The sequence below is a fragment of the Globicephala melas genome, chromosome 6, assembly GCF_963455315.2.
Source record: "Globicephala melas chromosome 6, mGloMel1.2, whole genome shotgun sequence".
Lineage (NCBI taxonomy): Eukaryota > Metazoa > Chordata > Mammalia > Artiodactyla > Delphinidae > Globicephala > Globicephala melas.
In genome coordinates this window covers 28,932,108-28,950,086 of record NC_083319.1, presented here as the reverse complement: position 1 = coordinate 28,950,086, position 17,979 = coordinate 28,932,108, and the positions used below count along the sequence as shown (strand labels likewise).

The 17,979-nt window shown below is 36.7% G+C and overlaps 1 protein-coding gene across 1 annotated transcript in view; it reads left to right on the top strand.

Moving 5' to 3' along the window:
• Positions 1-2,934: 2,934 nt before the first annotated feature.
• Positions 2,935-17,979, top strand: part of SMC2 (structural maintenance of chromosomes 2) — a 51,056-nt gene continuing 36,011 nt past the window's right edge. Inside the window, exons 1-11 of the mRNA XM_070045717.1 lie at positions 2,935-3,074; positions 3,936-4,164; positions 4,790-4,939; positions 7,169-7,291; positions 7,910-7,948; positions 10,566-10,676; positions 10,883-10,927; positions 12,204-12,437; positions 12,669-12,818; positions 15,795-16,028; positions 17,466-17,625. Of these exons, the coding sequence (XP_069901818.1) occupies positions 3,997-4,164; positions 4,790-4,939; positions 7,169-7,291; positions 7,910-7,948; positions 10,566-10,676; positions 10,883-10,927; positions 12,204-12,437; positions 12,669-12,818; positions 15,795-16,028; positions 17,466-17,625 (1,414 nt within the window). The 5' untranslated portion in view covers positions 2,935-3,074; positions 3,936-3,996. The remainder of the gene's footprint in view (positions 3,075-3,935; positions 4,165-4,789; positions 4,940-7,168; positions 7,292-7,909; positions 7,949-10,565; positions 10,677-10,882; positions 10,928-12,203; positions 12,438-12,668; positions 12,819-15,794; positions 16,029-17,465; positions 17,626-17,979) is intronic.

Here is a 17,979-nt window from a genome sequence, read left to right as displayed (position 1 = left end):
CAGATCTTTAAGAGTCAAAGAACCCTGGCAGAAACAAATGTGTAACTGGTCTGAAAGGACGCTTTCACAACTCAGGGCATAAGAGACTCCCATAAACAAAACAACCCCATCCCAGAACAGCACCACAGGAGGAAATAAATCACTATGAGTAAGAGTCAGCCACTGCTGTAAACAGTAAGAGTTAGGAGCTCAAAAGCTGGAAATAGTAGAAGTACCTGAAAGAGAAGATAAAGATATTTAACTTGACTAAGGAGGCAAAATAATAGAAATCATAATGAAAGTACAGGCAGATTTCACAAGGCACCAAACAGAACATGGAGTATTGAAAAGAATATTGTCATTGAAATGAAAATGAATGTGTCCAAGCAGATCCCACAAGTGAATGAATATAATCACCTCCTTTTCTATTCCTCATTTTAAATTATGCTCAGCTGTATTTCTTTCCAAGTTTGTCAGACAGGTTATACTTGGTGTATTCAAAATGTGCTGCTACTCAATACAGTTTTGCAATGTGAACTTCAGTTCATCCCCTTGAACCAAAAATTAATCTCTCAACAAAATGAATCAACCTTTCCTTATTTCTGCAATGAAGGTAAAGTTCTTTCAGTTTTTTCCTTCTGTCCTAAATTCCAGGGAAAGAGGATTCACCCAGGTCCACAGAAGAACTACTGTAGGACTCCAAAATTAGAAAAGTGCACCCAGGGAAAGACGGTCCCTGCCAATGCCCTGGAAGAGTAGAAGACCAAGTCTTTTTCCTAGGTCTTGTTTTATGGCTTTTATCAGTGTCCTTGCTGGTGCTGCTGCCTTCTACATAAGGACGAAGACTACACTAGCCAGCCAGTGTTAAAGCTTTCAAAAGCTTTTGATACACGGTGATGAAACAAGAACAGTGCTCTATTTATACTATATCCACCCTACAGTCTATCTTTACTTCCAGCCCTAACCTCTCCACATTAGAGTGGTTTTAGCGGCTTTGTGCCTTGGTGTTCTCCACTTCTCTGTGGTGATCTCAGGGGCCAGTTGTAAGTCAGCCATTAGTGATTTCCTCAAGTCCACCTGTACTAACGGAAATTACTTCGTGCTTCTGACGTGTTCTAAGACTAAAATTGCTCTAGATCTCTCCTTTTATAAGGAATTTTCATTTTAATAATTACTTTTAGTAGTAGTTAGATGTGTTTATTTTTATAACTACCCAGAAGTTCTTATCCAGCAAGTGTATTTGCATCTATTTTTTATCCATTTGACTTAAATAATATCAGCTAGTTATTAACTAATTAAAATAGTGCAAAGGCTAATAATGTCTGTCTTAACACTTACACTTTCACCCCAAAGAACTGCTTATCTCACAACTTGGTAAAATCCACATTAGGGTTTGTTGGCAAATTAAAATTCTTTATTCAGTGATGAAGACGACAGAGTTGAAAAGAAATGTATATTAAGACTGAATAGAATCAATACAAGTGAAGAGCTGTGGAGTGTAGATGAAGGAATCACAGTACACAAAGATAACTGCTTGACTAAATGATGTTAGGCCTGTAATGATTGACTTATATAAGTGGGTGGGATGAGAGTAAACAAATGAATTCTTTCTTATACAAACAAAAAACTTCATAAAACTTATTCTCTTAAGTAGAGAAAGAACTTCAAAACACTGGCTCATTCTTGGTAATTCTTGGTAGTTCGACTGGTATTAAATATTGCAAAGCCAACCCGGGGCTTTAAATATACAACCTAAAACAGCATACTGACTGAACTATCTTTTTATACATCACCTAGGAATAGACACCACCATAGTGCACTATGAAGCCAAGCCCTTCCTAACTCATTAGTATCAATATCCTTAACTGTGAGTAAACTGGCCTTTTTTTTTTAAAGAAAAGTACACACTGATAACAGGATCTGTTATTACTAGTACTGGAGTCTATACACGAAGAGAAGTAAATATACTATTTAAGAGTACGTGCTCTGGAGCAAGACTGCGTGGGAACAAATCTCCGCTGCTCCGCTTACTACTTGGAATAAGTTGCTTAACCTGTGACTCAGTTTGCTCATTTGTAAAATGAGAGCAATATCACGGATTTCATAGGGTTGCTACGAGGATTTTTAAAAGCCCTTGGAACGCAGCCTGGCACACGAAACGCAATAAATAGCAGCTGTTACAAGGTGTTCCCCCTAAAATTCTCTGAAATGTTAGTTCTGCCATTGCTTATCATTCTACAGCTTTTCAGTGAAAGGAGGGGAACTCCTATTCGTCCAGCACCTATTATCGGCCCCACTCAATTTCTCCCCTGGGCGCTGCACAGCTTTGGCTGCGAGCCTATCGTCCCTTCCGGACGCTAAACCCGAGATGTAGCCGGCGAGGGGTGGAGCCAGACCGCGACCCACAGTCCTCACAAGTTCGGTCGGCGCTGCCCCAGTCCCAACAAGGGGCAGCTTCCATTTTGGACGAATCTGCGCCAGCATGGGGAGATTCCGGGGCTTCTGAAGCAGAGCGAGGAGACCGGTAGGAAGCCACCCTGCCTCCCTTGCTCACAGACCACACAGCAGCCGGCACCTGCGAAACCCCCCAGGCCCGCGGGAAGGCAGGGCTTCCCGAACGCAGCTGCCGCAAAACCGGGCCTGAGGCTGGGCGGGGCCGGCGAGCGCGAGGCCCCAAGGCGGAGGTGCGGGGCTGTCCGAGGTGTGCCGGACGCCGAGCTCAACGTATGCCACCAGCTCCTTTAGTCCTCAGGCCCAAGCCGTCGCTTTCCCGGAGCCGCCACCGTCGCGACCTTCTTTTCTATCTCCTGTCACTTTGGTTGTTTGATGGAAGAGAAAAATGGAAGTCAGGCATCTCTGAGGCACCAGCCAATGAAATAGGCAGAGGAGGTGGGGTCCTTTGCTCGCGCCTAAATTCAAAGGCATAAATAGTTCCTCTCCGCTGCTGAGCGCGGCCTGAGTGTTGTAGTCGCTATGGTGGAATTTGCTTCTTAGCGCCCGAAGCCGGGCAAGGCTGGCCCACTCTCCGCCCTAGTGACTAGGAAGAGCTTTGTGGGTGCCGCAAGCCCAGGCGGCCTGACGCAGCGGTGAGGCAGGTGCGTGCGCGCGGCCGGTTGGGCCTAGCCTGGCATTCCTGGCCGGAGATGGGCGTCGGGGGCTGGGGAGCCGAGGAGCAAGGGACCTCAGACTAAAGTTAGTTCTAAGGGGTTCCTGGCAGAATGGCTAGTTCTTGCCATTGAAGTAGGGCGAGGAAGTGTTGACAGAAAGGCCTGGTGAGGCGAGGAAAGAGCCTGAGTGAAAGCAAAAAGCTTCATTTCTTTATGTGGGGTTTATTTAATAAATATTTACGAACTCCCCCTCGCCCCCATCCCGCGCCCTCGAGTCAGGGACTATTCCGGCATACAGCGGTGGACGTAGGCGAAGATGCTACGGAGATTACATTGTGATAGGTTGGATAGACGAGTAAATAAGTACTGTTTAGTGTCAGCTTTAAGTGCAATGAAGGAAAAAGGAAGCGGAGCGAGGGGGTGGGTAGAGGTGCTCTTTTATATAGGGAAGTCAGGAAGGACCCCAGTTAGGTGACGTTTGAGCAAAGACGTGAGTGTTGGAATGGAGAGTGAGCCATGCCAGTATCCGGGAGAAGGGCATTATGGGCAAAGGGGATGCGGTGTGAAATAATCAGCCTACGTTACCTAGAGTATGATAACGGTGGAAGATAAGCCTGGAGAAGTAAGTGGTTGGCTTCCAGGTTGAATTAATGGTTTAATTAAGTTCTAACTAGAGACTAACGCCTGTATATTTTTAAGTTAAAGAAAGATACCTTTGCATCAGAGGAAGTAGCTTGGCAAGTGGCTGTTTTATTTCTATAGAGCTGTCATTCCTATGTTTCAGTCTTCTACATTTATTAGGGTTCCAGTTTTACATTCCACTTATGTGTTGTTATTTGTTTTGTACAGAACTGCTTTGTGGCTTGCTTGATTTCTAGCAGAGATTTGCCTGTCGGAGTCAGTAGTGAAAATGCACATTAAGTCAATCATTCTTGAGGGATTCAAGTCCTATGCTCAGAGGACTGAAGTCAATGGTTTTGACCCCCTCTTCAATGCTATCACTGGTTTAAATGGTAGTGGGAAATCCAACATATTGGACTCCATCTGCTTTTTGCTGGGCATCTCCAACCTGTCTCAGGTAAAGTGTAAACTTTCTCATTTATGTGAATTTAAGTTTGAGGAGCCTCGAGGGAATCCTCATTGCAGTTAGACTATTGCCAGTATCCTCTTCATTTGCATTTTTATGTGAAATATCTTATACCTCACCACAGTCCTTTAAAGGTTGGTATTATTACTCCATATTTTAGGTGAGAAAATAGAAACTTAGAGGAGTTGCCTAAGGTTCATCTTCTTAAGATGTCTGGAGCAACACTGAAACTCAGGCATTCTCATTCCAGAGTTGTACCCTCACCCCATCCCTGCCCCCCGCCTCTCCATTATAATGTCTTTTCAGGACCTTCTAATGGGATTGGATGAATAGTGAAATTCGTAGACACTGTCTTTCCTTAAATCTTTCAAATGAGCTTTTGTTAAGAAATGAGTAGAAAACAGTTCTCTTTAGGGTTGAAAAAGTCCTATGGAGAAAGGTGCCCATTTCAGGTTGTTACCCATTTTCTTTGCTCTTCTTGCTTATGAATGCCACTGCCTATCCTTGGCTGCTTAATGGATACTACATGGGTGATTTTCCGACAGCAAGAAGCACATTTTTAGTGCTATTTTGCGTAGTATGGGGTTTTGTAACTGAAACTTTTCCTTTATTTTAGGTTCGGGCTTCTAATTTACAAGATTTAGTTTACAAAAATGGGCAGGCTGGTATTACCAAAGCCTCCGTGTCAATCACCTTTGATAATTCTGACAAAAAGCAGAGTCCTTTAGGATTTGAGATTCATGATGAAATTACAGTAACAAGGCAGGTGAGTGGCTACTAAATATTTGGTTACCTAGAAACTTGCAGGTCTGATGTGCGTTTTGGCAATGTGACTACTGGAGAGAGAAAGTTTATGAGCAAAATTGATGGATCAAATACTGACTAGATTCCTTAAGAATATCTTCCTTATGTTAAATTTTGATCACGCAAATTTTGCCGTGTACCAAGAGGATTGAAAGGGATCTGAAATCCATCAGTCCAAGCACTCAACCATGCTTAAATCTTGAACCACACAGTCTTCTCTCTCTGTGCTGGAACACCTGTAGCTCTTGGGATCTTTCTATGTTCTCAGGTAACCCATTCTGTTTTTGGAAAGGTCTAATTAGAAAGTTATTCCTATATATTGAGCCAAAGTGCTGTCTTCAAGTTTTACACATTAATCCTCATTTTCTTGAGAGCATCAGGAGCAAATCTAATTTATTCCGTATTTCAATATTTAAGTGTTCTGTAAGTCTGTTTCCTAAGCTAACTCTCTAGGTCTTTCAATTGATATTTAGTTCTTTATAGGTCTTTCAGTTGAATTGAATACAAATTTGCTCCAGTTTTTTATATCTTTTTTTTTTTAATGCTTGGCACCTCAAATTACATATACCAGAATTGGTCTAGCTACGACAGGATTAAGCAGAATTGTTGCTTCTTTCATTTTAAGTACTCTACTTCTATTTTTCTCAATATGATGTTGGAGAGTTCATGATACATTGTGAATTCATATCTGATTTACTAAAAATCACTGTAAATTGTTCATGTGTTATTACTTAGCCACATACTGCCAGTTCTGTATCTAAGCAGGTTTTTGAAACCAAGGGAGGACCTTACATCTGTCCCTTAAAATCTTTTTTTATTATAGTCAGACAATGTTTTCAGTTTGTCAAAATTTTATTTTAAAAAATTCTGTTAATTCGCATTTACTCTCCAACTTAGCATTATGTAACTTAGATTTCCCTCTCTATTTTACTTTTTTTTTTTTTTTTTTTTTTTGCGGTACGCGGTCCTCTCACTGTGGCCTCTCCCGTTGCGGAGCACAGGCTCCGGACGCGCAGGCTCAGCGGCCATGGCTCACGGGCCCAGCCGCTCCGCGGCATGTGGGATCTTCCCGGAACGGGACACGAAGCCGTGTCCCCGGAATCGGCAGGCGGACTCTCAACCACTGCGCCACCAGGGAAGCCCTCCCTCTCTATTTTAATGAAATCCTCTGGTTGAAAAAAAAAGGGCGGGGGATTGACTAGATTGGGACAGAATCCTGTTCTCTGTCATTAAGCATCTATCAAATAATAACCCTTTAAGGATTTTAAGTAAGTCTGCTACTAATCTACCCCAAATTCCTGTCCTCATGCAATCCATATGCCTGTATCTTCACCATAATTTTGTTATAAAGACTGTCTCAAATTACTTATGGGTAAATTAGGACTGTTGTTCAAATATATTAATAAATGATCTACCACCCTCATAATCCTGTCAGGGAAAAGGAGTGAATTAATATTTATTTAATATTTATTAAGTGCTTAATGTGTGCTGGGCATTGTTGAATGCCCTGGGAAATACAGATAGAAAGAATGAGAAACATACCTTGTCTTTAAGTACCTCAAAATATGGGTGAGACAATCATACCCAAAAAATGATAATGCAAGTGCTGTAGTAGAGTGTGAACAAGCTGATATCTAGTATAAGTTGTTCCTATTAAACCCATACCGAAGTTCCATGGTTACTCTTTTTCTTTCAAGTATTTACCAGTCATGTCTTTTACTAATCCCTTTTAGCATCTTGACAGGGATTGATATTAAACTATTTGCCTTTCATTTTCAGTATCTGACTTCTTTTCCTTTGGAAATCAAAAGGGAGGAAGAGGGGTTAACCTCTGAGTATGGAAAATTGTAGAAAGAGGGTGATCAGGGATAGAAACTACAATCTACACATACTTGGAAACATGAAGCTAGAAGGGCCCTTAGAGACCTAATCCACTGCAGGGGAGGTTAGGAGGCTTGTGCTTGGTTACGTAACTAGTTAGTAAAAGTCCCTGGATTAGAAGCCAATTATCCTGACTCAGTCTCATATTCTTTTTGACCATGTCACACTTTCTTTATTATTTACCCTATATTGATTTTGTTTACCATTAGTTGGACAGAACAAACATGAAAAATAATGTATTTGGGAATTTATCATCATAGCACAAGATGTGTGTGTTCATTTATATCTTTTAAAATTCTTTCCTTTTTAGGTGGTTATTGGTGGCAGAAATAAATATTTAATCAATGGAGTAAATGCAAACAATACCAGAGTACAGGATCTCTTTTGTTCTGTTGGCCTTAATGTTAACAACCCTCACTTTCTCATCATGCAGGTATTTCGTTTGTGGTCTTTATATCTCTTTCATAATAGTTTTGACATCTTTTATTTTTTAACTTATAAGAGAAGTGCTTCTGTTTGGATTTTTCATTTTTTATTTTACTATTAGCGTGCTGTTTGGGCACCTGTTAAGAAATGTGGGTTAGTTTTTTGTACTTACGTGTTCTAGTATATTGTATACATTTGAATTTTGAAGAATGTCTGGAAGTAATTTTCTTTGACTTATCTTGGAGGGCCATTGTTCCAAAAAATCAAGAAATGTTCAATAATTATGCTAACATTAATTTATATACTTACCTGTCTTAGAATTGGAGACTTCTACAGCATTAATATTAACTGTTTCGGAAATATGGTCGAGTTAACTTTGTATCATTTAATAACATGTAATTTGTATCACTCATGAGAAAGTGGGTAACAAAATTCTAGAGTTACAAGCTACCTTTGGTCTCAACTATAATAAAAGAAACATCTTTTCATGTAGGTGGAAGAAATAACTCCCAAAAGATTGGTGTATTAGGATACAACAGCTTCAGTGCAGATAAACATGTATGTCTTAGGTTATTCTTTCTGTATTTTGTTATTATCATAGTAAGTTTGCCAATTTTATTTTCAGGGCCGAATTACAAAAGTGTTGAATATGAAACCTCCAGAGGTAAGAGTACTCTTTAAGGACAGTAACAATAGTAATTATAGATATTGTCTTAATCTTCTAGGTAATCAATTTTTTTAACATAATTTTTTCCATTATTAAAACTCTTGGAAACATTTAAGAATGATAAGTAGAGGAAATAGTTTTGTTTTTTAATATTTAACACTGTGCCCCTTTTTTTTTTAAGTTATGTAACAAACCTTCTGAGCCTTACTTTCCTCATCCATAAATTGGAGCCAATAATCCTTACCTCAGGGTCTGTTCTGAGGATTAAATGAGAATCCTTAAAAGAAGTAAAAGAAAAGTCTTAGGACCTTATTAAGCAAAATTTTTAAAAAATTATTTTTTTAATTGAGATATAATTCATAAAGTAGTTTCAGGTGTACAACATAATGATTCTATATATATATATACATATATTTAATATATGTATATATCACAAAATGATCACAGTAAGTCTACTCAACATTTGTCACCACACAGGTAAAAATTTTTTTTAAGATGAGAACTGTTAAGATTTATTCTGTCAGCACTTTTCAAATATGCAGTACAGTATTACTAACTGTAGTCACCATGCCATACATTACATCCTCAGGACTTAGAGTTTGTACCTTTTGACTGCCTGTACTCATTTTGCCCACCACCCTTTCCTCACCTCTGGCAACCGCCAATCTGTTCTCTGTACCTGTGAGTTCACTTTTTTTTTTTTAAGAGTTTACATAGAAGTGAGATTATACTGTTTTTGTCTTTCTGTGTCTGACTTAATTTACTTAGCATAATGCCCTCGAGGCCCTACCCATGCTGTCACAAATGGCAGGATTTCCTTTTTGTACGGCTAAATAATACTCTATTTATTTATATATATAAATATCACATATTCTTTATGCATTCATCCATCAGTGGACACTTAGGTTGTTTCCATGTCTTGACTATTGCAAATAATGTTGCAGTGAACATGGGAGTGCAGATGTCTTTTCAAATTAGTGTCTTTGGTTCCTTGAGATAAATGTCCAGAAGTGGAATTGTTGGATATGGTAGTTCTAGTTTTAATGTTTTGAGGAGACTTCATGCTGTTTCTCATAGTGGCTGCACCAATTTACAGTCCCACAAACAGTGCACAAGAGTTCCCTTTTCTCCACGTCCTCACCAGCACTTGTTATTTCTTGTCGTTTTGATAATAGCCATTCTGACAGGTGATATCTCATTGTGGTTTGGATTTACATTTGCCTGATGATTAGTGATGTTGACCATCTTTTCATGTACTTGCTGCCCATTTGTATGTCTTCTGTGGAAAGATATCTATTCATACCCTCTGCACATTTTTTCCATTTGATTTTTTTCTATTGAGTTGTATGAGTTCTTTGTGTATTTGGTTATTAACCGCTTATATATATGATTTACAAACCATTCAGTAGGTTGCCTTTTCATTTTGTTGATGATTTCCTCTGCTGTGCAGAAGCTTTTTAGTTTGATGTAGTCCCGCTTGTTTACTTTTGGTTTGGGTGCCTTTGCTTTTGGTGTCAAATCCAAAAAAAAATCATTGCCAAGACTGATGTCTAGGAATTTTATGTGCCCGATATAGTATTAAAAGAAATTTTGCCTCTATAAAGTAGCCTTTCTCAACTGGTGTTCCATGTCAGCCTATAGAAAAAGATTTGAGTGAAATTAATTCATTACATACAATGGATTGCTTAGGACATTAAGACTTAATTTCCTCTTAGAGCCCCCTTGAGAAAGAGTTGGTGCGAAGGAATGAATGTTTTGTATAAGAGCAAAAGCTCTTTTGGTATTTTTTTTCTATGGAGAAGAACTAAGAAGACGACTGATAATTGATAATACTAGTCTGGTTTGACCATAGGTCATGCTTATTTTCTTTAGATAACATCTTAAGGGAAAACTTCTAATTCAAAACCTGTCAAATACATAGAAATCAAAATGGTTTTCAGAGAAATAATCCTCTTGAGATAGGGATTGATGGTGACTAGAAGCTTCTGAAAAAGGAGTGCTAGCAAAATTGTCCTACTTACAAAATTGTAATTAATATTTGCCTTTTTCAGAGTACTTCTCATGAATTATTTTACTTCATGTTTACTTCTCAGCAATGTTGTGAGATATTATCAGTACTCTGCAGAAGAAGAAACAGAGGCACAGAGAAAATTAAGTTACTTTCCCAAGTTCTTAAAGCATGTGCCACAGTTGGAATGCAGACGTTAGGCCATGCTTCATCCTTGTAGGAACAAAATGGCTGAAGTCTCACTTGGAACAATTTTAAGTAGAAATTTCTAAAATGAAAACTGAATGTTGTTAGCCTTTACTTTTTCTAAGACTCATATTTGAAGGAAAAGAGGAGGAAGGAATTACTGGCTTCAGTTTTAAAGGAAATGCACTCTGGAACCTCATCGTGGCATAAAGTTTGATTTTAGAATTGGAGTGAAGGCCAGAAATGTTTCTTGAATGTTAGGGTTATTAGCTAATATGCACAATTTTATGTACTTAACTTTTATGATCCATAATTTTGTTAAGATACTTAGGTTAAGGCATTAAATAATATCCTTAATGTAAATTCCAATGAGACTCATTGTCTTGGATTCTTAAAACATTAATACAATCGTCTTTCCAGATTTTGTCCATGATAGAAGAAGCAGCTGGAACCAGGATGTATGAATACAAAAAGATAGCTGCCCAGAAGACTATAGAAAAAAAGGAGGCTAAGCTGAAAGAAATTAAGATGGTAATTAAATTTATATAAAATATTTTGAGAGAAGAGAGTACTTTTGCATTTAGAGTTTCTCTGCTGTAAAAAGGGAAATTCTACCACACCCCTGCTCCGCCCAGCCTTAGTTCAGTTTTCCTTAGTCTTACATCCTACTTCTTCCTTTTAAATTTCTTTAATGGTACTTCACATACTGAAAAATATGATCTTCCTTTATTTTCCAGATACTTGAAGAAGAAATTACTCCAACCATTCAGAAATTAAAAGAGGTATGTACTATATATGTGAGGACAGCCAGCTAGAATGTTTCTCAAAATTGGTGATGTATCGACGATCATACACATGGGGATAAAATGTGTACCACTTCTCAGGAATTATTCTGGCGGATGAGATAAGGCGTTAGAGTTGGTAGTCCATACTTAGCCTTCTGCTTGTAGAGGACAGTGTACTTCATATCTATTAAGTCATAATGGTTTTGTAAATAGATTACCTGTCTTAATCTCAGAAAATATGCCAGATTTTAATTCTTTGTTGAAGAGAAGTCTAAATTTTCCTGTACATTTAGAATTGAATGGAATAATATTTCATAAATATTTGGCCCTCTCAGTGACTTTTCTTGGTAGCGTGAATAACTTCTCGGATAAAAGGGGGCTGTCATTGTAATTGCTGCTGTCAAGGCAATTGGTAAACGAAAGGTATTGAAACAGATGACTGTTTTCTCTATAATCTTTGCAGCTTCTGACATTGTAATTAGTGTTTCAGTGAAAGAATGTGTTTATAGCACATTGGTTTTAAATTATGTATTTAGGAATTTATTAAATGTTCATTAAAGTTTGATATTTCTCAAGCTCTCTTCTGAATCCATATAGTAGCATAGACATTATTGGAAAAACTGAAAAATTGTGATCTTGAAGGTTCTGCCTTTTGTATGTATGATTTAGTAGAAAACACTAGATCACGAGTTTAAACCTAGATGTCATGTTTGATTTTGACAAGTTCTTTCTAAATCTAAAAATATGGAGTGGTCATTTAATCACCCTGAATTTGTTTCTTCAAGTTAGGAACTTTTTGTTATTTTGTTACTTTGTCCCAGTAGGTCCTAACGGGAATCAAGTTTAGTAATGTGTGAGCAAATACTTATAAATAGTTACATGAATGAATGTTGGGTGGGCATCTTGGTAATACTACTACAAAGTACATCTAATAGTGCATCATTCATGGTTGTGTAGGTTGTATTTATATAGACTTCTTATTACTGCCAGTCTGTGAATCTTATGTCTGCATTTCTTTGTTAATCCCAACTGCCTGATTATATTTGAGAAGAAATAACCACATTCACTAGAGATGGTATTATGCTATCTAACCGTAGTTCTAATGTTATTTAAAGCTTTCTAAAATTTATAATCCATGATCACTCAGTTTAAGACAAAATCCATTATATCATGTAATGGGAAATTGTATACATGTTGCTGTATTTTGATTCTTTCCAAATTTGTTTAAAAATATGAATTTTGAGTTATACTTTACTGGTGATTTCTCTTTCAGGAAAGATCTTCCTACTTGGAGTATCAAAAGCTAATGAGAGAAATAGAACATTTGAGTCGTTTATATATTGCTTATCAGTTTTTGCTGGCTGAAGATACCAAAGAACGCTCAGCTGAGGAGTTAAAAGAAATGCAGGATAAAATTGTGAAGCTTCAAGAAGAATTGTCTGAAAATGATAAAAAAATAAAAGCACTTAGTCATGAAATAGAAGAGTTGGAAAAAAGAAAAGATAAGGTCAGGCATATATGTAAGAATAGAATATACACTCTGAAAAAGATATTAAATTATATATTATACAATAACTATTTAGGATTTACTGGGCATTGTCTTCTGTATCGATTTCTTAAAGTATAATAATGAAATAGCTTATAAAAAGTCAATAATTTATGTAGAAATTATACAAGAAAAGGGCATCATGAACAAATTTTTAAGTACATTGATTGAACTGGGTGCATTTGATTATAGGAAATTGGAGGTATACTCCGATCTTTAGAAGATGCTCTTGCAGAAGCTCAGCGAGTTAATACTAAATCTCAGAGTGCCTTTGATTTCAAGAAGAAAAATCTGGCAAGTGAAGAGAATAAACGCAAAGAGCTGGAAAAAAATATGGTAGAGGTAAGCAAACGAGAAGTGTAATTTAATTCTAGTAGTATACATTTATCCATTCTGTTAATATTTATTGAGTGTCTGCTATGGATCAAGGGTAATTGTTTGGGGTAGGATGTAGCAATGGACAAAACACCTTGTGGGTCTTTGTTCCAGTGAGGGAAATGATGATAAAGATGATAAATAAGTGAAAAATATCATATGTTATATAGTGATAACTGATGTGGAGAGAAAATAAAGCAGTGGAGAGGGTTGTAGTATAGGGGACGGGGGTGTAGTTTGGGATTTTAAATTGGGTAGCCATCGAAGGTCTCATTGGCAGGGCTGTATTTCATTAAAGACCTGTAGGAGGTCAGAGAACAATGTAGATAAATTGGGAGGCTGTGGGGAAAGGTGTTCCAGGCAAAAGAACAGCAATTGCCCCAAGTGCCTAAGGTACTGGAAAAGTAAAGAGATAAGTGTAGCTGGTTATCACTAACTAGTAGAAATGCAGAAAGGTAATGGGGTGTAGGATCACATGTGATTTTGCAAAACATGTGAAGGACTTTGACCTTTATTCTGACTGGCATGGGAAGCTGCTGGAGTTGGCTGAGCAGAAGCATGATGTTTTAATATTTTAATAGGACTATTGCTGTTTTGAGGATAAACTAAAGATAAATGGAAGAAGCAGGGAATCCAGGTAGTAGGTGTCCAGGTGATAGCCCTTGGATAAATGCTATAGAAGTTGGGATATTAGAGAAGTTGTGGGAATTTATGTGTATTTTAAGGATAGGTCCAGCAGACAGACCCAGTAGATTTTTTTTTTAATTGAAGTATAGTTGATTTACAATGTTGTGTTAATTTCTGCTATACAGCAAAGTGACTCAGTTATATGTATATACTTTTTCATATTCTTTCCCATTATGGTTTATCACAGGACATTGAATATAGTTCCTTGTGCCATACAGTAGGACCTTGTTGTTTATCCATCCTATATATAATAGTTTTCATCTGCTAGTCCCAAACTGCCAACCCATCCCTTCCCCACCCACCTCCCCCTTGGCAACGACAAGTCTGTTCTTTATGTCTGTGAGTCTTCCTGTTTCGTAGATGTGTTCATTTGTGTCATGTTTCAGATTCCACGTATAAATGGTATCATATGGTATTTGTCTTTCTCTTTCTGACTTACTTTGCTCAGTATGATAATCTCTAGGTCCATCCATGTTGCTGCAAATGGCATTATTTCATTCTTTTTAATGGCTGAGTAATATTGCATTGTGTGTGGGTGTGTGTGTGTGGGTGTGTACATACACACTACATCTTTATCCATTCCTCTGTCCATGGACATTTAAGTTGTTTTCATGTCTTGGCTGTTGTAAGTAGTGCCAGCAGATTGGTTTTTGACTGTGAAAAAGGACTGAAGGATAACTCCAGAGATTTGTCTTTGACAGTGTGCAATATGGTTACCATTTGTTGAGTGGAGGATAATAGGCTTGAGGAGCCAGTTAGACATCTAAGTAGAGATGTTGGTTTGATAGTTGAATATATGAACCTTGAATCCAGGTTGAAAATACAAATCAAAATACATATGCTGGCATGCCCCAGGGCTAGTGCTCAGACTTCTTTTATATACACTCATTTCTTAGGTGATCCCGTCCAGCCCTATAGCCCTAAATACCGTCTATATATTGATGCCTTTCAAATCAATAATTAGCCTTGACTCCTTCTTTGAAGGACTCATTTGTCAAGCTATTTAATTGACATTTTTATATGGATGACTTTAGAAGTCTAAAACTTAACATAACCAAAATAGAACTCTTAAATTTTCCCTACCTACCCAAACCTGCCTGAGTTACTGAATTTTTCTCATGTAAGTAAATGATACCACTATTAACCTAGCTGTTCACTCCAGAACCTGGAGTCCTCCTGAATTTTCCCTTTTCTCTCAAACTCTATGGTATCTAGTTCATCAACAAATTCTGTTGACTCTAAAAGTATATCCAGAATACAGCCACTTTTCACACCTCCTTCACTGCTAACCTGGTTGAACCCATCACCTCCCAGGAGGGATACTTAGTAGTGTCCTTAATAGTTACCTTGCTTTCACTTGCACACTGTGCTCCAACCACAGTTCCTCTAACACCCAAGCATATTCCTCAGAGCTTGCCAAGTATGCTGTCCCCCTAGTATTAGCATGATCACTCCTTTTGTTTCATTTAGGTTTCTGCTCAAAATATCATCACAAAACACCTTCCTTCATCATTCTTAAAACAGTAGTCCCATCATTTCTTGTCCCTTTACCTTGCTTTAGTTATTTGTTTACTATGTCTTCCACCTTAGAAATGTAGGCTCCCTGAGGACCCTATGTCTTTAATGTCTAGAATAATGCCTGGTACATATCTAATAAATATCCAATGAATCATGAATTAAGTGAGCCAAAATTTCTGGTCACTTTCATGTAAATATGACTAGATTTTTTTTTTCTTTTTCTTTTCTTTCAGTGCTGGTATCTTACATAGCATTAGATACTTGGTTACTAGAACTTAAAAGGTGTTAAGTGTTAGTAATGCTGTTCCCATAATTATTTAACACTTAAATTTATGGCCTTTAATAGCTTATATTTTCCTATTCATGCTCTTAATCCTAAAATCTCTACTTTGAAGCTTTGGGTAGGGTGGTTATTATTTCAATTTTATAGGTTTAGAACTTGATTTTTAGTTTTTTCAAGTGGTTTGTTTAAATTTGCAATGATGTTTTAGTTCACTGTCTCCCAGATTTGACTATAACATATGGAATGAAAGTATTATTAGGATAAGAGGTACATTTATCCTAAAAACTGAGAAAGGCTGAATTTCAAAATGGGAATAAAGTATAAAGTTATGATGGTTAAATTACCATGTTCACTTCAAATTGCTGTGAAATTTGATGACATAAAGGTATATGTGTTTAAGAAAATGGATGGTTTTCTAAAATATAATACTTTCCGATCTGAAACTCTTCCTAAAGGATTCTAAAACTTTAGCAGCAAAGGAAAAAGAGGTTAAAAAGATGACAGATGGGCTGAGTGCCCTTCAAGAAGCAAGTAATAAAGATGCTGAAGCTTTGGCTGCTGCACAGCAGCACTTCAATGCTGTTTCCGCTGGCCTGTCCAGTAATGAAGATGGAGCAGAAGCAACTCTTGCTGGTCAAATGATGGCCTGTAAAAATGACATAAGTAAAGTTCAGACAGAAGCCAAACAGGTAAATATAGACAGTAAGCACTACGTGATTGCAGTTTTTTTAAATTTTTTTATTTTCATTTTTTTTTGAGAAGCTCCTTCACATTATGCTTTGGCAGTTGTTATAAAATGTTGAAAATAATCAGATCAATATCAAGGAACTTTTTATTGCTTACTATATTCTGTCACTCTTTAGCACCTAAAACAATGAAATTCAAATATGTTGATTGCTAACTGTTGACAATGTTAGTTTAAGATGTTATAAAACGTAAAATACCTTTATAGATTAATTGAAATTATAAGTGCCATAAATGCTCTGTTCTGCTTTCAGCATTGTATGGAATATTTGAGGTTAGTTTGTTTTCATCTTTTTGCTGTTTTATTGACATAAAATTGAAGTTTTAAGCTTTAACAGGAAAACAAAAATGTCTTCATTTCTATGTCCACCACACTTAGTTCTTTAAAACTTTGTTTCTGAAACTTTGTAGTATTCTCCTTGGAAGTATCTCTACCTCCCATTTACCCCCATTCCAGTCTTTGGTTTCCCTACTCTGATTTCATAATCTTCAATGGCTTTTCGATCTATAAAATGGTTTTCATATTTGTTTAGATAGTTGTGCAGCTTAGAAGTCCTATGAACGCAGGAGTTTTGATGGCAGAAAGAAAAAATGTATATATACACACGCACATTCTTTTATTTGTTTTTTAATGGAGGACTCATCTTTAAAAATATACACAGATGTGTGTGTATTAATCCCATTCAAGGTTTTCTATTACATATTTGCAACTTTTTCATTCGAAGATTATGGTCACAAAAAAGGTGATGGTCAGTTTTTTTTTGTTAACTTATTTTATATTGGGAAAAGTCCACCATTCAGTTTTAAAGGAAGTATACAGTCATTTAGATCTTAGAATACTAGTTCATGGTTTTAAGGAATAGTGCTCAATTATATAAACTAGCATTTAAATATCAGACTTATAGCTTTTAAATTTTTCTGTCAGTTTAGCTTCCTTTTCCTGTATAATTTTATTTCTCATTGTTCAGTACAGTTGTACAGTTAATTATACAACACAAATATACATAAATACAAACATGCATATCTAAGTGGAAAAGGAGGGAAGAAAGTGATAGAAATAGCTTTCTATTTTGTTTTTAATTTAACCAGCTAATGATAGTTATCCTTTGATATAATTTTTGAGCTCATTGATATCAGTTTTATAAATATTAAAAATATGGACTTAAATTGCAAATTATTTAATGATTGGAGCTTTTATTCATTTATATTCTGAGTAGTGTTTTGAGGTGAAAACATTGGGAAATGATCTATTGAGATATTGATCCAAGTGACCAAACAGTTACATTTTTAAGGCTGATGTCTCTTAAAGCAATCTGAATCTGTGGCCATTTTATCACTAGCACTGTTTGCCTCATATAGTCTGTTACATTTTTCTGTTATAGGCTCAGATGAAGTTGAAACATGCCCAACAAGAATTAAAGACTAAACAAACAGAAATTAAGAAGATGGATGGTGGCTATAGGAAGGATCAAGAAGCTTTAGAAGCTGTGAAGAAACTTAGAGAAAAACTTGAAGCCGAAATGAAAAAGCTAAATTATGAAGGTTGGCCTTTAAAGATGTTAAATCATTAGGAAGTAGTGATTATTGATAGAAACTTCCTTAAATAAAGGAAATAGCAAGTAGGAAATATTTTATCCCATTAATATTAGTGGGTATTAGTATAGGAATTATTTATAAATATAGTCACAAAAAATAAGTATAAATCAACCCTTTGAATTTTTGAAAGCTCAATACTGAGAATTTCCTGCTTTAGTCACTCTAAAGTGCCACTTGAAAACTCAAAAATGTTATTTATATATTTCTACATTAGTAGGTATCCAATTCATATGTTGTTTCTTGGCATGAAAATGGTGTTGTGTGTTGGAAATATGTCTACTTGACACTTGATAGAAATTT